We start from the raw sequence: 18,235 nt of genomic DNA, 5'->3' as shown, positions 1-18,235 counted from the left end.
GTTATATGATACAGCCACCAATTCAGAGCCACCCTGGGGCAAAGAGCCAAAGATCTGCAGATGAAAACTTGGGGAATTACTGCAACTTTTCCTGCCCGAGAGAAATCAGCATGGCTCTTCTGCTGTCCAACCTGCTCCATGGCCAATCTGGGGTGGGTGGGTCCCGGTGGTTGGTGACTGGCTATTGGTCACCAGAAACCAGAAAGAGGGTCAAGGGTGCCTTCAGTACCAAGATGATCATGTGAAAACCCCATGTTCCTTCTTTGGCATGGGGATAAGCAAGCACAATCCCGCAGGATGGAAACTGCAAAGTTTAAGGGCAATGCTACGCCAATGCAGCGCCCTACTGGATGTTTTTAGAAAGGTCATGTAACGTAATTACACATACAAAAGGGTCATAAACAATCACATTGTCTTCTGTGTTGTGTTTTATTTAGACCGGGTTCTTGTGCTGGCTCTGAATTGCTTAAACACTACAAATCATCCCATGATTTTCCAGACGACACTCTAGAGTTTATGAAAGAGCATTCCCTCATGGATGGATCAGTGGGCGCGGTCTCCCTCCAACCATTGTTTCTGCAGACAAGAATTTCGTAACTAACTTTCTTTCAGTTTTCTTTCATGTGTTCTTTCCTTCCTGATTTGTTTGGACTTCTGTATCAACATGTTTGCTATGGCTGCTACAAATCTAGCTATGGATTTAAATAAATGGGACATTATTGCGGGGGAAGCAAATTCTAGGATCTTTAAAAAGCTTTATTGCAAAAGTGGACAAAGTATAAACCATTGCCTCATCTACACCAGCAGGATAGTGCACTATGAAAGTGGTACAAAAGTAGTATATAAAAGGCAGGTGCCACATTACTGCTTTATAGCAGTATTGAAGTGTGCTGACAACTGTTGGGGGCCCATTGACACATACCATATCCAGTTCTCATACTGCTATATCCTGCTTGGTGTCGCTCCTGCCTTTTATATACCACTTTCATTCCACTTGCAATATCCTGCTTAGTGTAGATGAGGCCCATGATTGAATAGATTAGATGCCATAGGTTGGCAAGGTTTTCTGGCATCCAGCTATTTAATACTAGCAACGAAAACAAAGGTCCCCTGTTCCCTCCATACTACATTAGGGAGCAATCTGTGCCTCTTAGACACTGTATGAGGAACCATAAGATACTGGGGATCCCCCCTCCCAAGGTTGGAGGCAGCACTCTGGCCTCAAGGGGGGAGATAGAGATCCACCCCCTCCATTTTGCAGCCACTGCAGAAAGAAGCACACTTAATTTCCTTTGTTCTCTTGAATTTCACAATAATAATATGTGGTTGCCCACAAACACAGTTTGTGGAATCTAACAAAAAGTTTATCTGGTATTTATTGAAACATTCAAAGTGTTACATCTTCTACCTTTACAACAGTTCCTTAAATACAATGTTCTTGGTGTAAATTCCAGGGTGGCCACTGTAACATCTTTGTTATGGTCCAGCAACAACTTGACCCTTGAGGTGTGCCAATGAGTGCGCATGACTCATGGCTAGGGATGTTGTGGGGGTCCAAGAAGGGGGAAGAGTCTGGTAAACTGCCCCCTGCTTGGCCTCCCAATCTCCAGTCCATGCACCATTACACTTGACTGGCGCAAGAGCCAGTCTTACGCAATCTTGCATAAATGGCTCCTTTACAGCTGCCATTTGCTTAACTAAGGTTTTAGGGGGGAAACGCCAAGCCGTCATTTTTACATTAAATGGTGGCTTGGCAAGGGATTGCATGGCCGAGTCAAACTTTCTGGTACCCACGTATCACCCAGTGGTTTCATCTATTCTTATTAATGGCAATGTAGAGTTGCACATGGTAGAAGACAGATAGGTAGATAGATGCCAACTTGGTTTGCCCGGCTACAACATCTGCCATGTTGGGACCCATGCAGCCTCACCAGGGGGGGAACTACACTACTGCTTTAAAGTGCTTTGAAAACGTTTTGAAAACTGTATATGGAGTGTGTCCCGGGCCCCAACAGTTGTCAAAACTGTTATAAAGCACTTTAAAGCAGTAGTGTAGATCCTGCCCTTGAAGTGTAGCAAATGGTAAATCAAGGAGTTGCCATGATTCCCTGTGTAGAACTTGTAGCACTTTCCACCTTTAGGGCATACTATTAGACAATGATCAGCCAGGGGGAGGCCATTCAAGGGGACAAACACAGCAGCAATTTCAGAGACGCAAGGAATGTTATAGCATCCAGAATGAGCCTTACTGTTCATCATTCTGCTCTTGTGATGGAAGTACAGAGATGTTCCATTGGTGTATGTCCCGCAGCAAGTGCGGCGGAAGCATGCATAGCAAGCACGATGAACCTTGTGCCATTGCTAAGACAAACTGACAGCTAGAGACTTCCTTTCTAAGGGATAGCTAAACTTTGACTGGGTTACTTTTAACTGTAGGTATTTCTTAATCACTTCATGATGTGTTTAAAGGCTGTATCTTTTTGGTATATCATTGTATTTTGGCCTGCTTCTGTGCTTATAAAGGTGTACAGAGACTTTTTGTGTTCATATTTCATTTTGCTCCATTTTGCACTTAATTATGTTTGTTTAATTATACTTGACTTTTTTAAATAGACCTTTATAATATATTGTTATAGAAGATAGCTCGATTTTTCTTCTTTTTTTAAAGCACTATCTTGGAGCAATGCCCATTTATGGCAGCCATTGCATGCAAAATCAGATCTCTGCAGTTTCAGGAGTCCAGTTTTTATGGAAAATGCTGGCTCACAGTTAGCTTGCAGGGAGAAGTAGGCAGCTGTAGAACCTTTGTGGACCGTGTAGAGTGAGCACACAGTCCGCGAGTGTCCCATGCCTTAGCAAGCTGGGTCCATGGTTCTGGGCAGGCAGCCTGCCCACCGGATTCCCAAACCAAACCAGACACCTGTGACATCCCTGGACATGATCTGAAAGATAAATGCATCCCAATCCATGTGTTAGTCCAGGAAGCACAGGTTTAACCTGGACAGAAAAATATTCACCATTCCAGTTCAAAATACTTTGCATTGTATCCAGACAAAGTCATGACTCCATTCTCATCGATTTCAATGAGATTTAGTATGTGCAGTTGAATTCATCTGAATCCAACCTATTGTGTGGTTGTTTTTTGCCAGTTGAAGTGGAAAATTGTGTTTATGTAAGTATAGATGCATTGGCTATCAATGGCTGCTAGCCCTGATAGTTGTGTGCTATCTCCAGTATCCGAGACAGTAAGCCTGTGTGCACCAGCTGCTGAGGAACATGGGTGGGAGGGTGCTGTTGCACCGTGCCCTGCTTTGTTGGTCCCTAGCCAACAGTTGGTTGGCCTCTGTGTGAATAGAGTCCTGGACTAGAAGGACCCTTGGTCTGATCCAGCATGACTCTTCTTAAGTTCTTATGAACTTCTAAAATTAAGGAACACTTACATATAAGTGGAAGAATTGATAAAACAAATGACAGGATAATCCACTGAGTAATATTGTACTGTAATATTGTCATTCCAGAGACCGGATACTCAAAATCACTGTAGATAATAAAGCTGGACCGAAAGGGGATCAAACTGTTGTTTTCCTTGGATCAGAGAATGGATGGCTTTTGAAGATATTGGTCTTGCAAGGAAGCCCTGTTTTCCTGGAGGAGATGGATATCTACAATTATAAAAAGTGTGTATCATTGGTTCTGACTCTTTTTCTTTTTTAAAATCAAAGTGCAATATTAATTCTTATTTCTCAAGCATAGTTCTGTGCCAGGGGGAGGGGAGAAGGGGGGGAACGGGAGCTATTTAATGAGTTTGTTTTAAATTGAATTCTAAAAGTGTATTTTTTTATGGATTTTAATTTCATCATGAAAAGATTACTATTTTACAATCAACCCAATCCCAACACATGATTACATACCCCAAATCACCACATCAAGTACACCTTAAAGGAACGGATAGTTGCTTGTAGAGGGATGGATCAAGACAGTGCACTTTTATACATGTTTGCTCAGAAATAGTCCACACTGAATTCAATGGGACTCCTGGTAAGTATGAATGAGATTGTGACTTAAATTAGACACAGCTAGGCCCCATTGCAATCACTCATTTGCTCATGACTAAACCACTTGGGTGGAATCTAACCCTCAGTATTTGTGCACCTTCCCTCTCACCCCTCCTAAACAAAAACTTTACTCTTAATTCATTGCACCTCCAATTGCAGCTAAGCAGCAGTGAACGTCCAGAAAATCCTGAAGAATATGGGTTCAACTTAGAAAGATGTAATGAAATGTTACCTCTTTAGAAGGGAATGTCATGCCACAAACTCAGTACTTAATGCTAACATTAAATATTGTTTATAGTAGTGAAGTGTTTGTGAGCAGAGAAAGAACTGAGGAAATAAAGACTGAGACAACAGAGCTTGGGATAAACTAGGGCCTCTTTATTTAACATGGGACAGACACCCCTCTCTAGATCTGTATGTGAAAGTGCGGGAATCTGTTAACCTTTCTACAGGCTACCAGCCTGTCTTAGAGATGATGATTATTATATTTATTTATTATATTTATTTATATCTGGCCTTTTCCCCAATACTGGGCCTCAAGCCGACTTTACAAAATTAAAACACATACAATTAAAACATATAAATAGAACTATACAAAAGCTAAAAATATAATTAAATGTAGTTCAATATTAAAACTTTTTTAAAATTTAAAATACAACTAACATATATTTTAAAAAATCCAGTGCATAAACAGACGTCCAGGCTATTCGCCAAAGACCTGTCAGAACAAAAAAGGGTTTTGCCTGCCTCCAGAGGCATACCAAGGCGAGAACAAGTCTAGTTTCTCCAGGATGAGCCATTCTGCCAAAGTCAGGAGTCAGGTAAAACCTGGCCCCTTTCTTAAGCTACACTTCCGTGTGTCACCCCCGCCCGGTGCTGTACAGCTCCGAGTAGGTGAGACAAGAGGTCCCCAAAGGCAAGCCATATCCTGACACAAGAGTGGCACAGCCCCTGACGAGCAGGCCTCCAGACTTGCTAATCACTGTAAAAGTGACTAAAACTCCCACACAAGCCTGCCCATTCCAAACAACTTATTTACCCGCCCTCCTTTAAAAATAATTCCAGTATGAAAGAGGTGAAAAATCTGTAAACAAAAACAATTCCATGGCAGGTAAAATTCCTACTCAGCCCTTCGAAAGAAAGCAACTGGCTAACCCCTTACTGTCTATAGGGAGGGAAGGTGGAAGCCAGAAGGCAAAAGAGACCAAGTAATACGCGAGGCCTGTCTTTACAGGCTTTGCTCCATCTACACTTCACATTGCATCATCATTCCTCCTCCTTCCGGCCTTCAAATGCTACCCTCTGCCTAAGATGTGCCAGCTGAGCAGGAAGCAGACTTGTCAGAATAAGTGGTTGTGAAAGTCCCTTCTCCTCTTTCTAAACCAGGGGTTGGCAACTGGTGGACCACCAGACATTATGGTCTACAACTTCCATGAACCCTAGTCAGCATAACCAATGGTGAGGGGTCATGAGAGCTGTGGGGAAAACAGTTCTAGTAGTGATGACGCAAGAGTTCCCTTGGGGCTCAAACTCAGTGAAACTCACTGGATCAGCCCTAGTATTCCAGTCTGCAGATCCCCAGGTCTGCCGAACTCGTTGCATGATGAGATGAGTCAAGTTTATGGATTTCTGCACAGCCAAGCCCTCAACAGTCAAGTATTGTCACTCTCTTTGCAAGGGGAAAGTGAGGGCTTGGTGGCCATGATGTGAGCTTCTGGTGGACCGGTTGGTCCATTGCCACCCGATCCCTTACTGAGCCACCTTTTTGCAAAGAATGGGGGCTCATTGTCCACAAATTCCCATTCGGCACAATTGGCAACCATAAATGGGGATTTACGAACAACAGTAAGTGAGCCCCCATTCTGCACAAACTGTTAACGTGTCAACGGATCATGCAGCCACACAGTGCTAGTAAGGCACTCACAGTGAACAAGGTCAGGTGGCCAGCAAGAATCTGGCGAGCAACTCACAGGGCAGGCAAAAGTTAAGTTTGCTCATCCCTAGCAAAAATTGCCCACCACTGATCTAAGCCATCATCCCTGCCAGGCAAGTGAGTGAGGAGTAGAGAACCAGGCTGATTCCCTTTCCTTGCTTGTCATGGGTCATCCAAGCTGCTGTCATAAATGTAGCCCATTCCTTACTCAGCTCATAGCAGCAGTGAGATTGACTGGATGACGGATGGATGAGACTAAGGAAATCCTCTTCCCCAATATGTCATTTAGTCTCCACTACACAAGATTCCCACTCATCTAAATCAGGTGAGGCTGTGCAAATCTGGGATCAGTGCCTAAACTCAGTAAGGGACTGTATGAAGGTCAATAAACTGAACCCGAATCCTGTCAAGACAGAAGCCCTGTGGGTGAGTGGTTCCTTGGTCTGGGAGATAGGCTCATCACCTTTTCTGGATGGAGTTGCACTGCCTCCAAAAGACCAGTTCTGCAGTTTGGGGGTACTCCTAGAGCCATCACTGTCACTGGAGGCCCAAGAGGGTATGGCGTCTCAGTGTGCCTTTTACCAGCTTCAGCTGGTGCACTAGCTACAGCCTCTCATAGACAGGGGGAGCGTGACCACATTGATACAGGCACTACTAACCTCAAGGAACATTGGATTACTGCAATATGCCGCATGTTGGGCTGCCCTTAAGTCTTCTCCGGAAGCTGGAGTTAGTGCAGAATGCAGCAGCTCGGCTGTTATTAAGTACTGCCCCTTTCCAGCATGCTACTCCTTTGCTGCCTATTCTCTACCAGGTCAGAAATAATAATAATAATAATAATAATAATAATAATAATAATAATAATAATAATAATAATTCTAACCCGCCTCTCCGTTCTGATCGAGGCGGGGAACAACAGCAAGTATAAAATACATAAAATATTAATCAAAACTCAGTATACATTGTTAAAACTTCCTAAAAACGTACTAAAACATACTCATCCTAAAAGCATCCTAAAAGTCTTTGGCACTAGATTTAAGGCTTTGGTACTAGTGTACAAAGCCCTAAATGAGAGAGTGCCTTCTCCCTTACCCACTGAGGTCAGTAGAAGACATGCTCCTGGTGGTTCCACATGGACATATGGCCCGAATGGAGTCTACCTGGAGAAGCACCTTCAGTATGGTGGCTTCCTTCTTATGGAACTCCCTGCCTCTGGAGGTCAGGCAAGTCACCAACAGTGTGTTGTTTTCAGGGCCTCCTCAAAACAGCTCTTTTCCAGTAAGCCTTCCTTCGTTTACCACCCTTGGTTTTATTGGCACTCTGGCCATGGCTAGACCAGGCCTATATCCCAGGATTGTCCCAGGATCGTCCCTGTGCATCAAATGACACACAGGGGATCCCTCCATTTGCCTGGGATAATCCTTAGGTCTAGCTAAGGCCTCTGTTTTTGAAGAATAATTTTAATATCATGTTTCATTTGTTTTAACTTTTGTTCTTTTTATCTCTTGTTGTTCACCACTCCAGTATTTATCTAAATGTAGAATGGTAAACAAATATTGTAAATAAATAAGCCAGGAGTAGAGCTCTGCTGTGTGTTGACATATTACTCTGTTAATAATTTGTATGATAGGTTGCTGTGAGTGAAAAGAGTGGGGTCTGTTCCCTCTTACAAATGGCCTGCAGCTCATTTACCACTGGGTGTCCAGACAGGAATAGAGAGGGAAAGCATTTTTGAGACTCACTGCCTCCCCATCTCTTGGTCATGTTCCAGCAAGCCTCATGCAGAGGCAACAGGACCCTGAAAACCACTGTTGCTAGACAGCTGCACCACTGACATTACCATCACACCCTGTTTGCAGGCTTCCCTGAGGCATCTGGTTGACCGCTATAGGAAATATGAGGTTGGATTAAATAGGCCTTTGGTATGATCAAGGAGAACTCTCCTTATCTTAGCCCAGGCGGTCGGCTTATATCAGAAGTGGCCAATTGTGGTTCCACATGGACTTATGGTCTGACTGAGACCACCTGGAGAAGAGCCTTCAGTGTGGTGGCTCCCTTCCAATGGAACTCCCTGCCTCTGGAGGCCAGGCAGGCACCAACATATTTCAGCCTACAACTTGCCTCATCCCCCACCATTGGCTATGTTCATCAGAGTTGTGGCTGGGCTACAAGTTGCTCAACCCTGGTTTAAATGACGACATAACTCAAAGCTGGCTAAAATAATAGAAAAGTTACATGGCTGCTTTTCTGAGCTGAACATGTCTACTCTCCTGATTTTATCTTGACTTGAAAATGATTATTATCTAAGTATCCAAGAATTATGGAGTTGTTGTTTTTCAATTCAGGTGCGCCCCTGACTTTGGAATAGCTGAGACAAATATTGTGGACCTGAAAGTGGATAAGCCAAGTGAAACCCTTTACGTGGCATTTCAAAATTGTGTAAGAAGGGTTCCCCTGGGAAGTTGTGAGCGTCATGGACCATGCAAAAAGTAGGTTTTTTTGGCCTCATTTCTCTCATTGTTAACTCCTTTTCCAGAATCATCATTAATATTAAGTGTACTAGTAAAGAATTCTAGAGTGATCCTTGTTTCTCTCCTTTATTAAGGGCCTGTATAGCATCTAGAGACCCATATTGTGGATGGGCAAATGAGGCATGCATACACCTCTCACCTGGAACTACGTAAGTCTTAATTGGTTTGCGGGGATTTTGTGAGTTTTAATAATAGTGTTGCTTAAATAGGCTTTTGGGTAGAGCTGTGGTGAAAACCCACAAGCAATAATAATCTTTATGATTAGGATGACCATATAAAAAGGAGGACATGGCTCCTGTATCTTTAACAGTTGCATAGAAAAGGGAATTTCAGCAGGTGTCATTTGTATGCATAAAGTACCTGGCAAACGTCCCTCTTCATCACAACAATTAAAGCTGCAGGAGCTATACTGCAGCTATACTGTGACCAGATTTAAAACAGTATATAGTCACACTAGGCAGGGCTCCTGCAGCTTTAACTGTTGTGATGAAGAGGAAATTTCACCAGTTCCCCATTATATACAAATGACACCTGTTGAAATTCCCTTTTCAATACAACTGTTAAAGATACAGGAGCCCTGTCCTCCTTTTCATATGGTCACCCTGTTTATGATCAATAAAGGTAATAAAGTCAGGATTAGAGGCCTAGAGGTTTTCTGTTAGGAGGAGGGATCTCTGAGAGGCGAAGTTTCATTTCTCTCTGCTTAAGTTTCATTTCTTCAAGACTAAAATAGTATTTTTTTTTCAGTTTGGGGGTGGGGAAAGTAGGGTGACCATATTTGGGAAACCAAAAAAGAGGACACCTAGTGGGGGGGGAAGCAGCTTTCTGCATCCTGCAGAAAGTACGTTATTCCCCCGCCACCTTAAAGAACCCGATTGGAGTGGAGGAGGGGAAAGGATTTCATTCTGCACCACCACCATCCACTCCAATTGGGGCCTTTTCTATAATGTCCACGAATGACCCACTTTCCCCTTTAAGACCTCAATTGGAGCTCGGGGTGGGGGAATGATGTGCCTCAAGAAAGCCTGTCATTCCCTCCTGCCATGCTAATGGCAGCCTTAAAGAGGAAGGTGTGTCATTCCAGGACATTATTGAAAATTATAGAAAATCCCCCCTGACACCATGGAAAGAACAAAAACCAGGACAAATCCGGGGAAATCCTGACAGTTGGTCACCCTAGGGAAAGGGAATAAAAGGAAAGCGTCATCCAAAGAGAAAGAGCCAGAAAAAGCCCAGAGCATGAGGAAGCAGCAGCGGGGAAAAGCCAAAATGCAGCTGGGTTAAGAACTTGCTGCTTTTTCTTTCTTTTTTTGCCATTTTTATTTTCTTTTAATGCCTTTGTACCACTAAGCTCTATTCACTAAATACTTTTATTATAATTTGCTTGTTTTAAAATATTAGTAAACTGATTTTATCTGTACGTCATCCTGAGATCCCAGTGATGTAGGGCAGGATACAAATGTTTTAATAAATAAATGAACTGCTGTGTTAAACAAGTGGCAGTCACCCCACATCTACAGCCTTAACTCCATGTTATGCGGTAAAAAGAAGGAAGGCTGAACACTGAAGGGGGCAGCAATCCAAAAGGAGTTGCTCAGCGAGTTCAGCATCCCTGTCATACCCAACAGCCAAAGCTCTCTGGGAGGTTCACAACAGTTAAAAGTATAAAATGCAACAACATGATAAAACATTCTAAAACTTCCAGTTTTTAGCTCTGCTGTTTTAAACCTGCTATTGGATTTTAAATCTCTGCCCTGTTGCTAGGTTTTACTCTGGTTGCACTTTTATACTGCAGTTTTAAGCCATATATTGCATTTTATGCTGTATTTGTAATTTTGATTTTTTGAACCGTGCAGAGAGCTTTGGCTATTGGGCAATATAGAAATGTAATAAACAAACAAAACAAAGAATTAAATTACAGTATAAAACCAGAGTCGAAACCAGCAGCAATGTAAAGATTTAAAATGCAGTGCCAGATTTAAAAGAATTTTAAAATGTCGAACTTAAAATGCCTGGAAGAATAATTTATTTGCATTTTCCCACAACTGATCCACATCATTGTCAGCAACAGTAGAGGAACTAACAACATGGTAACATCACAACCCTGGCAGGGTAATTAAGACTAAATACGATGGGGTTTGGTTTCCAAAAATACCTTTGAATGCCCACTCAAGTACATTCCATAAGAACATAAGTGGAGCCATGCTGGATGGATCAGACCAAGGGTCCATCTAGTCCAGCATTCTGTTAACACACTGGCCAACCTGGTGTTGAACAGCAAGCCACAAGCAGGACATGAGTGCAATAGCACCCTCCCACCCATGATCCCCAGCACTGCTGTACCTAGCTTACTATCTGTGCTACTTGAGGTAGCAAGTAACCACCAGGATTAGGAGCCATTGATAGCCTTATCATCCAGGAATTTACCTAATCCCTTTTTAAAGCCATTCAAACATCTAGTAGTGAATTCCAGAGTTTAACTATGTGCTGTTTAAAGAAGTACATCGTTTTATCTGTTCTGAATCTCCCACTAATCAGCTGCATGGGATGTCCCGGTATGCTAGTATTTTGAGAGAGGGCAAAAAATGTCTCCCTATCCACATTCTCCATGCTATGCACAACCTAAGTTTGCATCCAAGTACTTTGCAATTTTCATGCACGAAGAAGAAGAAGAAAGCTCACAACCTGATATGGACTTAAGTCCCTCAGAGCTTTGAGGTAGGACTTGGAGAACCTTGATGTATGCGGGTTTTGCTGATGTTCACGTCCCTTGTTTTGCTTTAAGGTAGTGATTTGATCAGAATTACCTTGACAATACTAAATACCCCCATATTTGCATTGTGCAAGGGTTAGAAGGATAACTTTGTGGTAGGAGCTGTGAATGCAATAATTGACCCTATTGAATTTCTTTCTGCTATTTAGAGTTGAGTATGAGCAAGACATAGAGAATGGCAAAACAGATGGCCTGGATGACTGTTAACGAAAACAACAGTGTTTTTACACATTCATTTATTCTACTATTGGAGAACCTCAAATGCTGCAAGTCTGGAAATCTGATGTCTCCACATATGATGCAAATTTCTTAACTTGATTTCATTAAAAACCTGAAAATTTGCACTTAAACTGAATTCGAACCATGTTTTAACCAAAAATCATAGTCATTGATCCTAATCATATATAAGAATGTGGTTGCATAAAGCTTATTACTCAAGATCCACCCGACTAATTTTCCTCATTTTTGTTTTAGACTGAATCTTAAGCAGTGCACACATGAAGATTTTTTTGAAAGTTTGAAGACCAAAGCTCGGGCTGTAATAGCAATTAATTTCCTCTGCACCAAACAAGCAGGGCATTCAATCATTCCATCATTTACTTGTGGAAAATAAAGAACTACAAACTCAATCACTGCTTTTAAAACTCAGCTAAAAACTTTTCTTTTCCCTATAGCCTTCAAATATTGAGTTTGTTCTGACTCTATGCTGTTTAGCTTCACCCTACCCGGTGCCTGTTTACACTTCCCTGTGCCTGTTCGCACTCTCCTTCCCTCTTTATTGTTTACTACAACTTATTAGATTGTAAGCCTACGCGGCAGGGTCTTGCTATTTACTGTGTTATCTGTACAGCACCATGTACATTGATGGTGCTATATAAATAAATAATAATAATAATAATAATAATAATGACAGACAGCCCTGCATGGCCAATCAGTGCGGCAAGCGGTGTGGGGGCAGCCATGCAGTGGGGAGGGGGAAGGGGATGGAGGTGGCCAATCAGGTGCACAGGGGAGGGGCTGGGGTGTACCCTATGCAAATTTCACAGGGGGAGATGCACTACGCATGAGCCACATTCACATTATTCACAAGCCACTCTGTAGTGAGGGGTAAAAAAGTAGGAAAAGAGTCACCCTGATGCTGCTTCTACACATCTCCTCAAGCTAAGCTGCGCAAGCCTCTGCCAAGCGCGCATGGGGCTCACAAGCACTTGGCAACCATTCACTCTGGCTTCAGGCATCGCTCCCTTTCCCATCCTGTGTGAATTGTGGTTGCCCTTGTGTTAATAGGGCCTTTAAAGCTCCCATTGGCACAGGGGGGATATGTGATTTCTGGTGCCTTGGGAAATCACAGGTTTCCCCACCCCTATCCAAATCATGTTAATTAAAGACTGAAAGAACTGGGCATGTTTAGCCTGGAGAAGAGTAGATTGAGGGGAGACATGAGAGCACTCTTCAAATACTTAAAAGGTTGTCACACAGAGGAGGGCCAGGATCTCTTCTCCATCCTCCCAGAGTGTAGGACACGGAATAACGGGCTCAAGTTAAAGGAAGCCAGATTCCGGCTGGACATCAGGAAAAACTTCCTGACTGTTAGAGCAGTGCGACGGTGGAATCAGTTACCTAGGGAGGTTGTGGGCTCTCCCACACTAGAGGCCTTCAAGAGGCAGCTGGACAACCATCTGTCAGGGATGCTTTAGGGTGGATTCCTGCATTGAGCAGGGGGTTGGACTCGATGGCCTTGTAGGCCCCTTCCAACTCTGCTATTCTATGATTCTATGATTCTATGAAAGGCCGTATTAACGCAAGAGTAAACCTTTACTCTTGTATTGATAGGGCTTTTAAGGCCTCCATTGGTGTGTGTGTGTGTGTGAAACCAGAATTCTCCTTCACCATCCCTGTGTTGCAGGAGATGGTGTTGCCTAATAATTTCTGATCTAATTACTGCCATGGTCTAGTCTTGTTTAGCTATAGAGAAGAAACAGCATCTAGTGCTTTAATAGTTCAGTAGGATGATGCTTTCTTAATCATATATTTAAAAATCAAAAACAGAAGGAAATAAGCATCCAGAGCAGGTCAGAAAGAAAAGAAACATTATTATTATTATTATTATTATTATTATTATTATTATTATTATTATTATTTATTTATTTATATAGCACCATCAATGTACATGGTGCTGTACAGATAACACAGTAAATAGCAAGACCCTGCCGCATAGGCTTACAATCTAATAAAGTTGTAGTAAACAATAAAGAGGGAAGGAGAATGCAAACAGGCACAGGGAAGTGTAAACAGGCACCGGGTAGGGTGAAGCTAACAGTATGGAGTTAGAACAAACTCAATATTTAAAAGCTATAGGGAAAAGAAAAGTTTTTAGCTGAGTTTTAAAAGCTGTGATTGAGTTTGTAGTTCTCAAGTGTTCTGGAAGAGCGTTCCAGGCGTAAGGGGCAGCAGAAGAAAAAGGACGAAGCCGAGTAAGGGAAGTGGAGGTCCTGGGGCAGGCGAGAAGCATGGCATCAGAGGAGCGGAGAGCACGAGCGGGGCAATAGTGTGAGATGAGAGAGGAGAGATAGGCAGGAGCTAGACTGTGAAGAGCTTTGAAGGTCAGCAGGAGAAGTTTATATTGGATTCTGGAGTGAATTGGAAGCCAATGAAGAGATTTCAGAAGTGGAGTGACATGGTCAGAGCGGCGGGCCAAGAAGATGATCTTAGCGGCAGAGTGGTGGACAGAGACCAGCGGACTGATGTTCTCTAGATGCTAAAAGTTTATTTTCAGAAAGCCTGACATGTTGCAACCTGTCTTATTTTATTTATTTATTTATTTATTTATTTATTACGTTTTTATACCGCCCAATAGCTGAAGCTCTCTGGGCGGTTCATAAAAATTAAAACCATCATAAAACAACCAACAGGTTAAAAGCACAAATACAAAATACAGTATAAAAAGCACAACCAGGATAATAACCACGCAGCAAAATTAATATAAAATTAAAATACAGAGTTAAAACAGTAAAATTTAAATTTAAGTTAAAATTACGTGTTAAAATACTGAGAGAATAAAAAGGTCTTCAGCTGGCGACGAAAGGAGTACAGTGTAGGCACCAGGCGGACCTCTCTGGGGAGCTCATTCCACAACCGGGGTGCCACAGCGGAGAAAGCCCTCCTCCTAGTAGCCACCTGCCTCACTTCCTTTGGCAGGGGCTCACGGAGAAGGGCCCCTGTAGATGATCTTAAGGTCCGGACAGGTACATATGGGAGGAGGTGTTCCTTCCTTCCGTCTTTTATACTACGGTCTTCCTCAGGGGGTTGTTAGAAGGAAAAGTCTGCATAATTCCTTCTAGTGAAAAGATTGATTTCTGAATTGCCATAGATTACCACAGGAGACCATTTTTTGGCTAGAAGAAATTCTGCAGACACTTCCTTCTGACAACGCCCTGGGGAAGGCCTTAGAATTAAAGACAGGCCAAGATGCCACAGGCTCTATGAAAATAGACATTTAGCATACCAAGAACGTGTTTCTCTTCTTTCTGACTCAATCATATAATGGAAATAAGTTCCATCAAAAAGTTTGAAAACAACAATTCAGTGAATTCTTTTGCACATTGAACATTTGCTGGCTACTCTTCTCAGGGCCTCTCTCACTTCTTTGTTCCTTAGGCTGTATATGAGTGGATTGACTAGAGGTGTTAGGATAGTGTAAAACACAGAGAAGACTTTGTTCAGCACTCTCAGCTCATTGTTGTCTTGCAAGAGGTAGACAATGGTGAGGCTGCCATAGAAAATAGTCACCACAGTGAGGTGAGAAGAGCAGGTAGAGAAGGCTTTTTGCCTTCCCCTGGTAGACGGGATTCCAAGAATGGCAGTAATGATGAATCCATATGATGCTATGGTTAAAATGAATGGTGGCAGAGTGGAGATAGATGTTAGAATTGCTGATACGAGTTTTACCTGACGTGCATCACTGCAGGCCAGGTTCATCATTGGAATGAAATCACAGAAGAAATGCTCAATGACATTGTGGCCACAGAAAGTTAATTGCAATATAAATATTAACAATATGGTGTCAATCACAAAACTACCAATCCAAGATCCAGCCACCAGATTGAGACAAACCTTGAAATTCATCACTGTGGAGTAATGCAGGGGTCTACATATTGCTAAGTAACGATCGTAAGACATTGCTGCCAGGAGATAGCATTCTGTTACCGCTAAGAAAACAAAGGCCCATAACTGTGCAATGCAGCCTTGAACGGAAACACTTGGGGTTTCACTTAATAATCCAGCTAGTATTCTAGGGAGGATGGTTGAACTGTAGCAGGTCTCCAAGCAGGATAGATTCCCAAGGAAGAAATACATTGGAGTATGTAGGTGCTGATCAGTCACAACCAGTAGCACAATGAGAAGGTTCCCAGCAATAGTCATGATATAGATCGTTAGAAACACCACAAAGAGGAGAATCTGAAGCTGCTGGAGGTCTCCAAAGCCATGAAGGACGAATTCTGTGATAATGGTTTCATTCCTCATCTCCAGTTCCTTCATGGTTTTCATCTAATGGAAACAATTTGTTCAATCAAGATTCATATTTTTTTCCTTTCTTATTTCAGTAGTTGTTCCATCCGACAATGGGATTTTGTGCTAGATTCAAGTCTTCCTATGTGTTCTGATCCATAACCAGGACCATATTATTATTATTATTATTATTATTATTATTATTATTATTATTATTATTATTATTTTAAAAAAGGTACCAAACGCTCTTACATTGTTGCATACCATCACTGAACTATTTTTGGAGGATTCCCCACACCTAAAAAAACTTAAAATTGTAGGATTAGGAGTGGCAGGTTTCCCTTTTTTCTAACAAAGTAACCCTTAACCTACAGAGTTAAGGATGAGCAATCTGGCAGGAGGTGGAATGACACAAATAACGTGAAAGTTCTTCACAAGTAATCCCAGGCCCTTAACAGCAAGTGGCAATGTCTGGCATTTACAGAGGCCCTTAGACTAGCAAAAGATCCTTTGACCTAGTGGCCTTCAACTGGAAGGTCATGACCCCAAACTGGGTTGTTGGATCAGTCCAGATGGGTCATGGCAAAGCTGTTGCTGCCATGTTGAGAATGGAAAAAAAAATGTTAAATGGGTCCCACGTTGCAGCTTTGGTGTCCGAGGTGGATCTCAGGTCTGGACCAGTTGAAGACCACTGGCCTAACACTGCACAGAGTACTCAAGAAGTTACAAATCAACGGGAGAAAACTTTTAAGTTTTTCTTTTACTCTTCCACTTGAAGGCGGCACCCTGGTGATGCACTCCCAGCTCCCTGCTGAAAATTCTGGAACTGTTCCCACATAATCCAACAATGTATAGATTTTTCTGGAGGCAAAGGCTATCAATGGCTACTAGCCCTGATGGTTGTGTGCTACCTCCAGTATTCGAGGCAAAAATCCTGAGTGCACCTGTTGCTGGGGAACATGGGTGGGAGGGTGCTGTTGCACCATGTCTTGCTTGTTCATCCCATCAGCCAGGGATGATAACTTAACTATGCACTGTGTGAGGAAGTACTTCCTTTTATTTGTCCTAGATCTCCTACTAATCAACTTCATGGGATGACCCTGGCTTCTAATATTTTGAGAGAGGGAGAAAAATTTCTCCCTATCCACATTCTCCACACCATGCATAATTTTGTATACCTCTATCATGTCTCCCCTTAGCCTCGTTTTCTCCAATCTAAACAATCCCAGTTGATGTAAGTAAGTATAAAGTACATAAAATACTGATTTTTTTTAAAAAAGTACACATTGTAAAAACTTCCTAAAAAAAAAAAAATCTTAAAAGCATTCTAAAATTCCACCGGATAGGCCTGCCGGAAGATATCAGTCTTTATAGCTTTCTTAAATGCTAAAAGACTGAAGTTGACAAATCTCCTCCAGCAGGCCATTCCACAGTCTGGGAGCAGCAGAGGAGAAGGTCCTCTGCGTAATACCTGTCAGCCTAATCTTGGCTGGCTGAAGGAAGTTCTTCCCAGAAGACAAAAGTGAGTGGGGCGGATTGTATGAGAGAAGGCAGTCCCACAGGTAGCCTGGACCCAAACCACGTAGGGCTTTAAAGGTGATAGCCAAACACTTTATACTTTGCCTGGAAACTAATTGGCAGCCAGTGAAGAGATTTTAGAACTGGTGTAATGTGGTCAACCCTAGGTGTATCGCTGACTAGACTGGCTGCCATATTTTGAACTAGTTGAAGTTTCCGGACTAGGCACATATGTAGCCCTATGTAGAGCGCATTGCAGAAGTCCAGCCTTGAAGTTACCAGCGCGTGCACTACCATCTGTAGGTCTTCTGACTCTAGGAAGGGGTGCAGCTGAGGTCATTCATATATCTCTCCTAGACAGTCTTTTTCTTGTTCTAGCAGACATGCAAGAGTGCAGAACCTGTTTAGGGAGGGATGTGTTTTGTTTTATGTTTGCAAATCATGCAAGCATGTCCCATTCAAAGCTCCAAATGCAAATGTGAGCAGGAATGCAGTTCTCAGGAATTTTTCAAATTTCCTGAACTTGGTTCATGTTTGCAAGCATCCTCCTGCTCCCCTGCCCCAAATCTGCATTTTCATACTTTAGCCTATGGGCGGAAATGCATATTTTTCAATTAGCAAAAATGCACACATTCAAGAATGCATACTTTTCCCCCAAGCAAAAATAAGAGACATTGACAAATGGGAACAGAAAGCTGGTGAACTAAGCTTTGGGGAGGAATTTAGAGAACATCGGTGAGCTTGAGTATCACATGACAGCCCATCCTTATATTTGAAAGCAGTCTAGTTCTACCTGTGCTTCTAACGGCTGCATGGAAAGTGGGACTAAAATGGATTTCATATTACTGCATCTACTTACTTGGAAAAGATCCAGCTGTTATATTTCATCTTGCCATGCAGCAGTCATCATAATGTA

General features: G+C 42.4%; 2 protein-coding genes across 2 annotated transcripts in view; one reads left to right on the top strand and one right to left on the bottom strand.

Annotated features, from left to right (window-relative positions):
• LOC134406710 (semaphorin-6A-like) overlaps positions 1-11,499 on the top strand; it is a 43,193-nt gene extending 31,694 nt beyond the window's left edge. Inside the window, exons 11-15 of the mRNA XM_063138239.1 lie at positions 438-593; positions 3,519-3,677; positions 8,334-8,477; positions 8,594-8,668; positions 11,442-11,499. Of these exons, the coding sequence (XP_062994309.1) occupies positions 438-593; positions 3,519-3,677; positions 8,334-8,477; positions 8,594-8,668; positions 11,442-11,499 (592 nt within the window). The remainder of the gene's footprint in view (positions 1-437; positions 594-3,518; positions 3,678-8,333; positions 8,478-8,593; positions 8,669-11,441) is intronic.
• A 3,375-nt stretch (positions 11,500-14,874) lies between these two features.
• On the bottom strand, positions 14,875-15,831 carry LOC134406691 (olfactory receptor 11A1-like). Its single transcript, XM_063138207.1, has one exon. The coding sequence runs from the start codon at positions 15,829-15,831 to the stop codon at positions 14,875-14,877; it is 957 nt and encodes a 318-aa protein (XP_062994277.1).
• Between the last annotated feature and the right edge of the window lie 2,404 nt (positions 15,832-18,235).

Source organism: Elgaria multicarinata, chromosome 11, assembly GCF_023053635.1.
Source record: "Elgaria multicarinata webbii isolate HBS135686 ecotype San Diego chromosome 11, rElgMul1.1.pri, whole genome shotgun sequence".
In the NCBI taxonomy this organism is placed as follows: Eukaryota; Metazoa; Chordata; class Lepidosauria; order Squamata; family Anguidae; genus Elgaria; species Elgaria multicarinata.
This window is presented reverse-complemented; position numbering and strand designations above follow the sequence as displayed.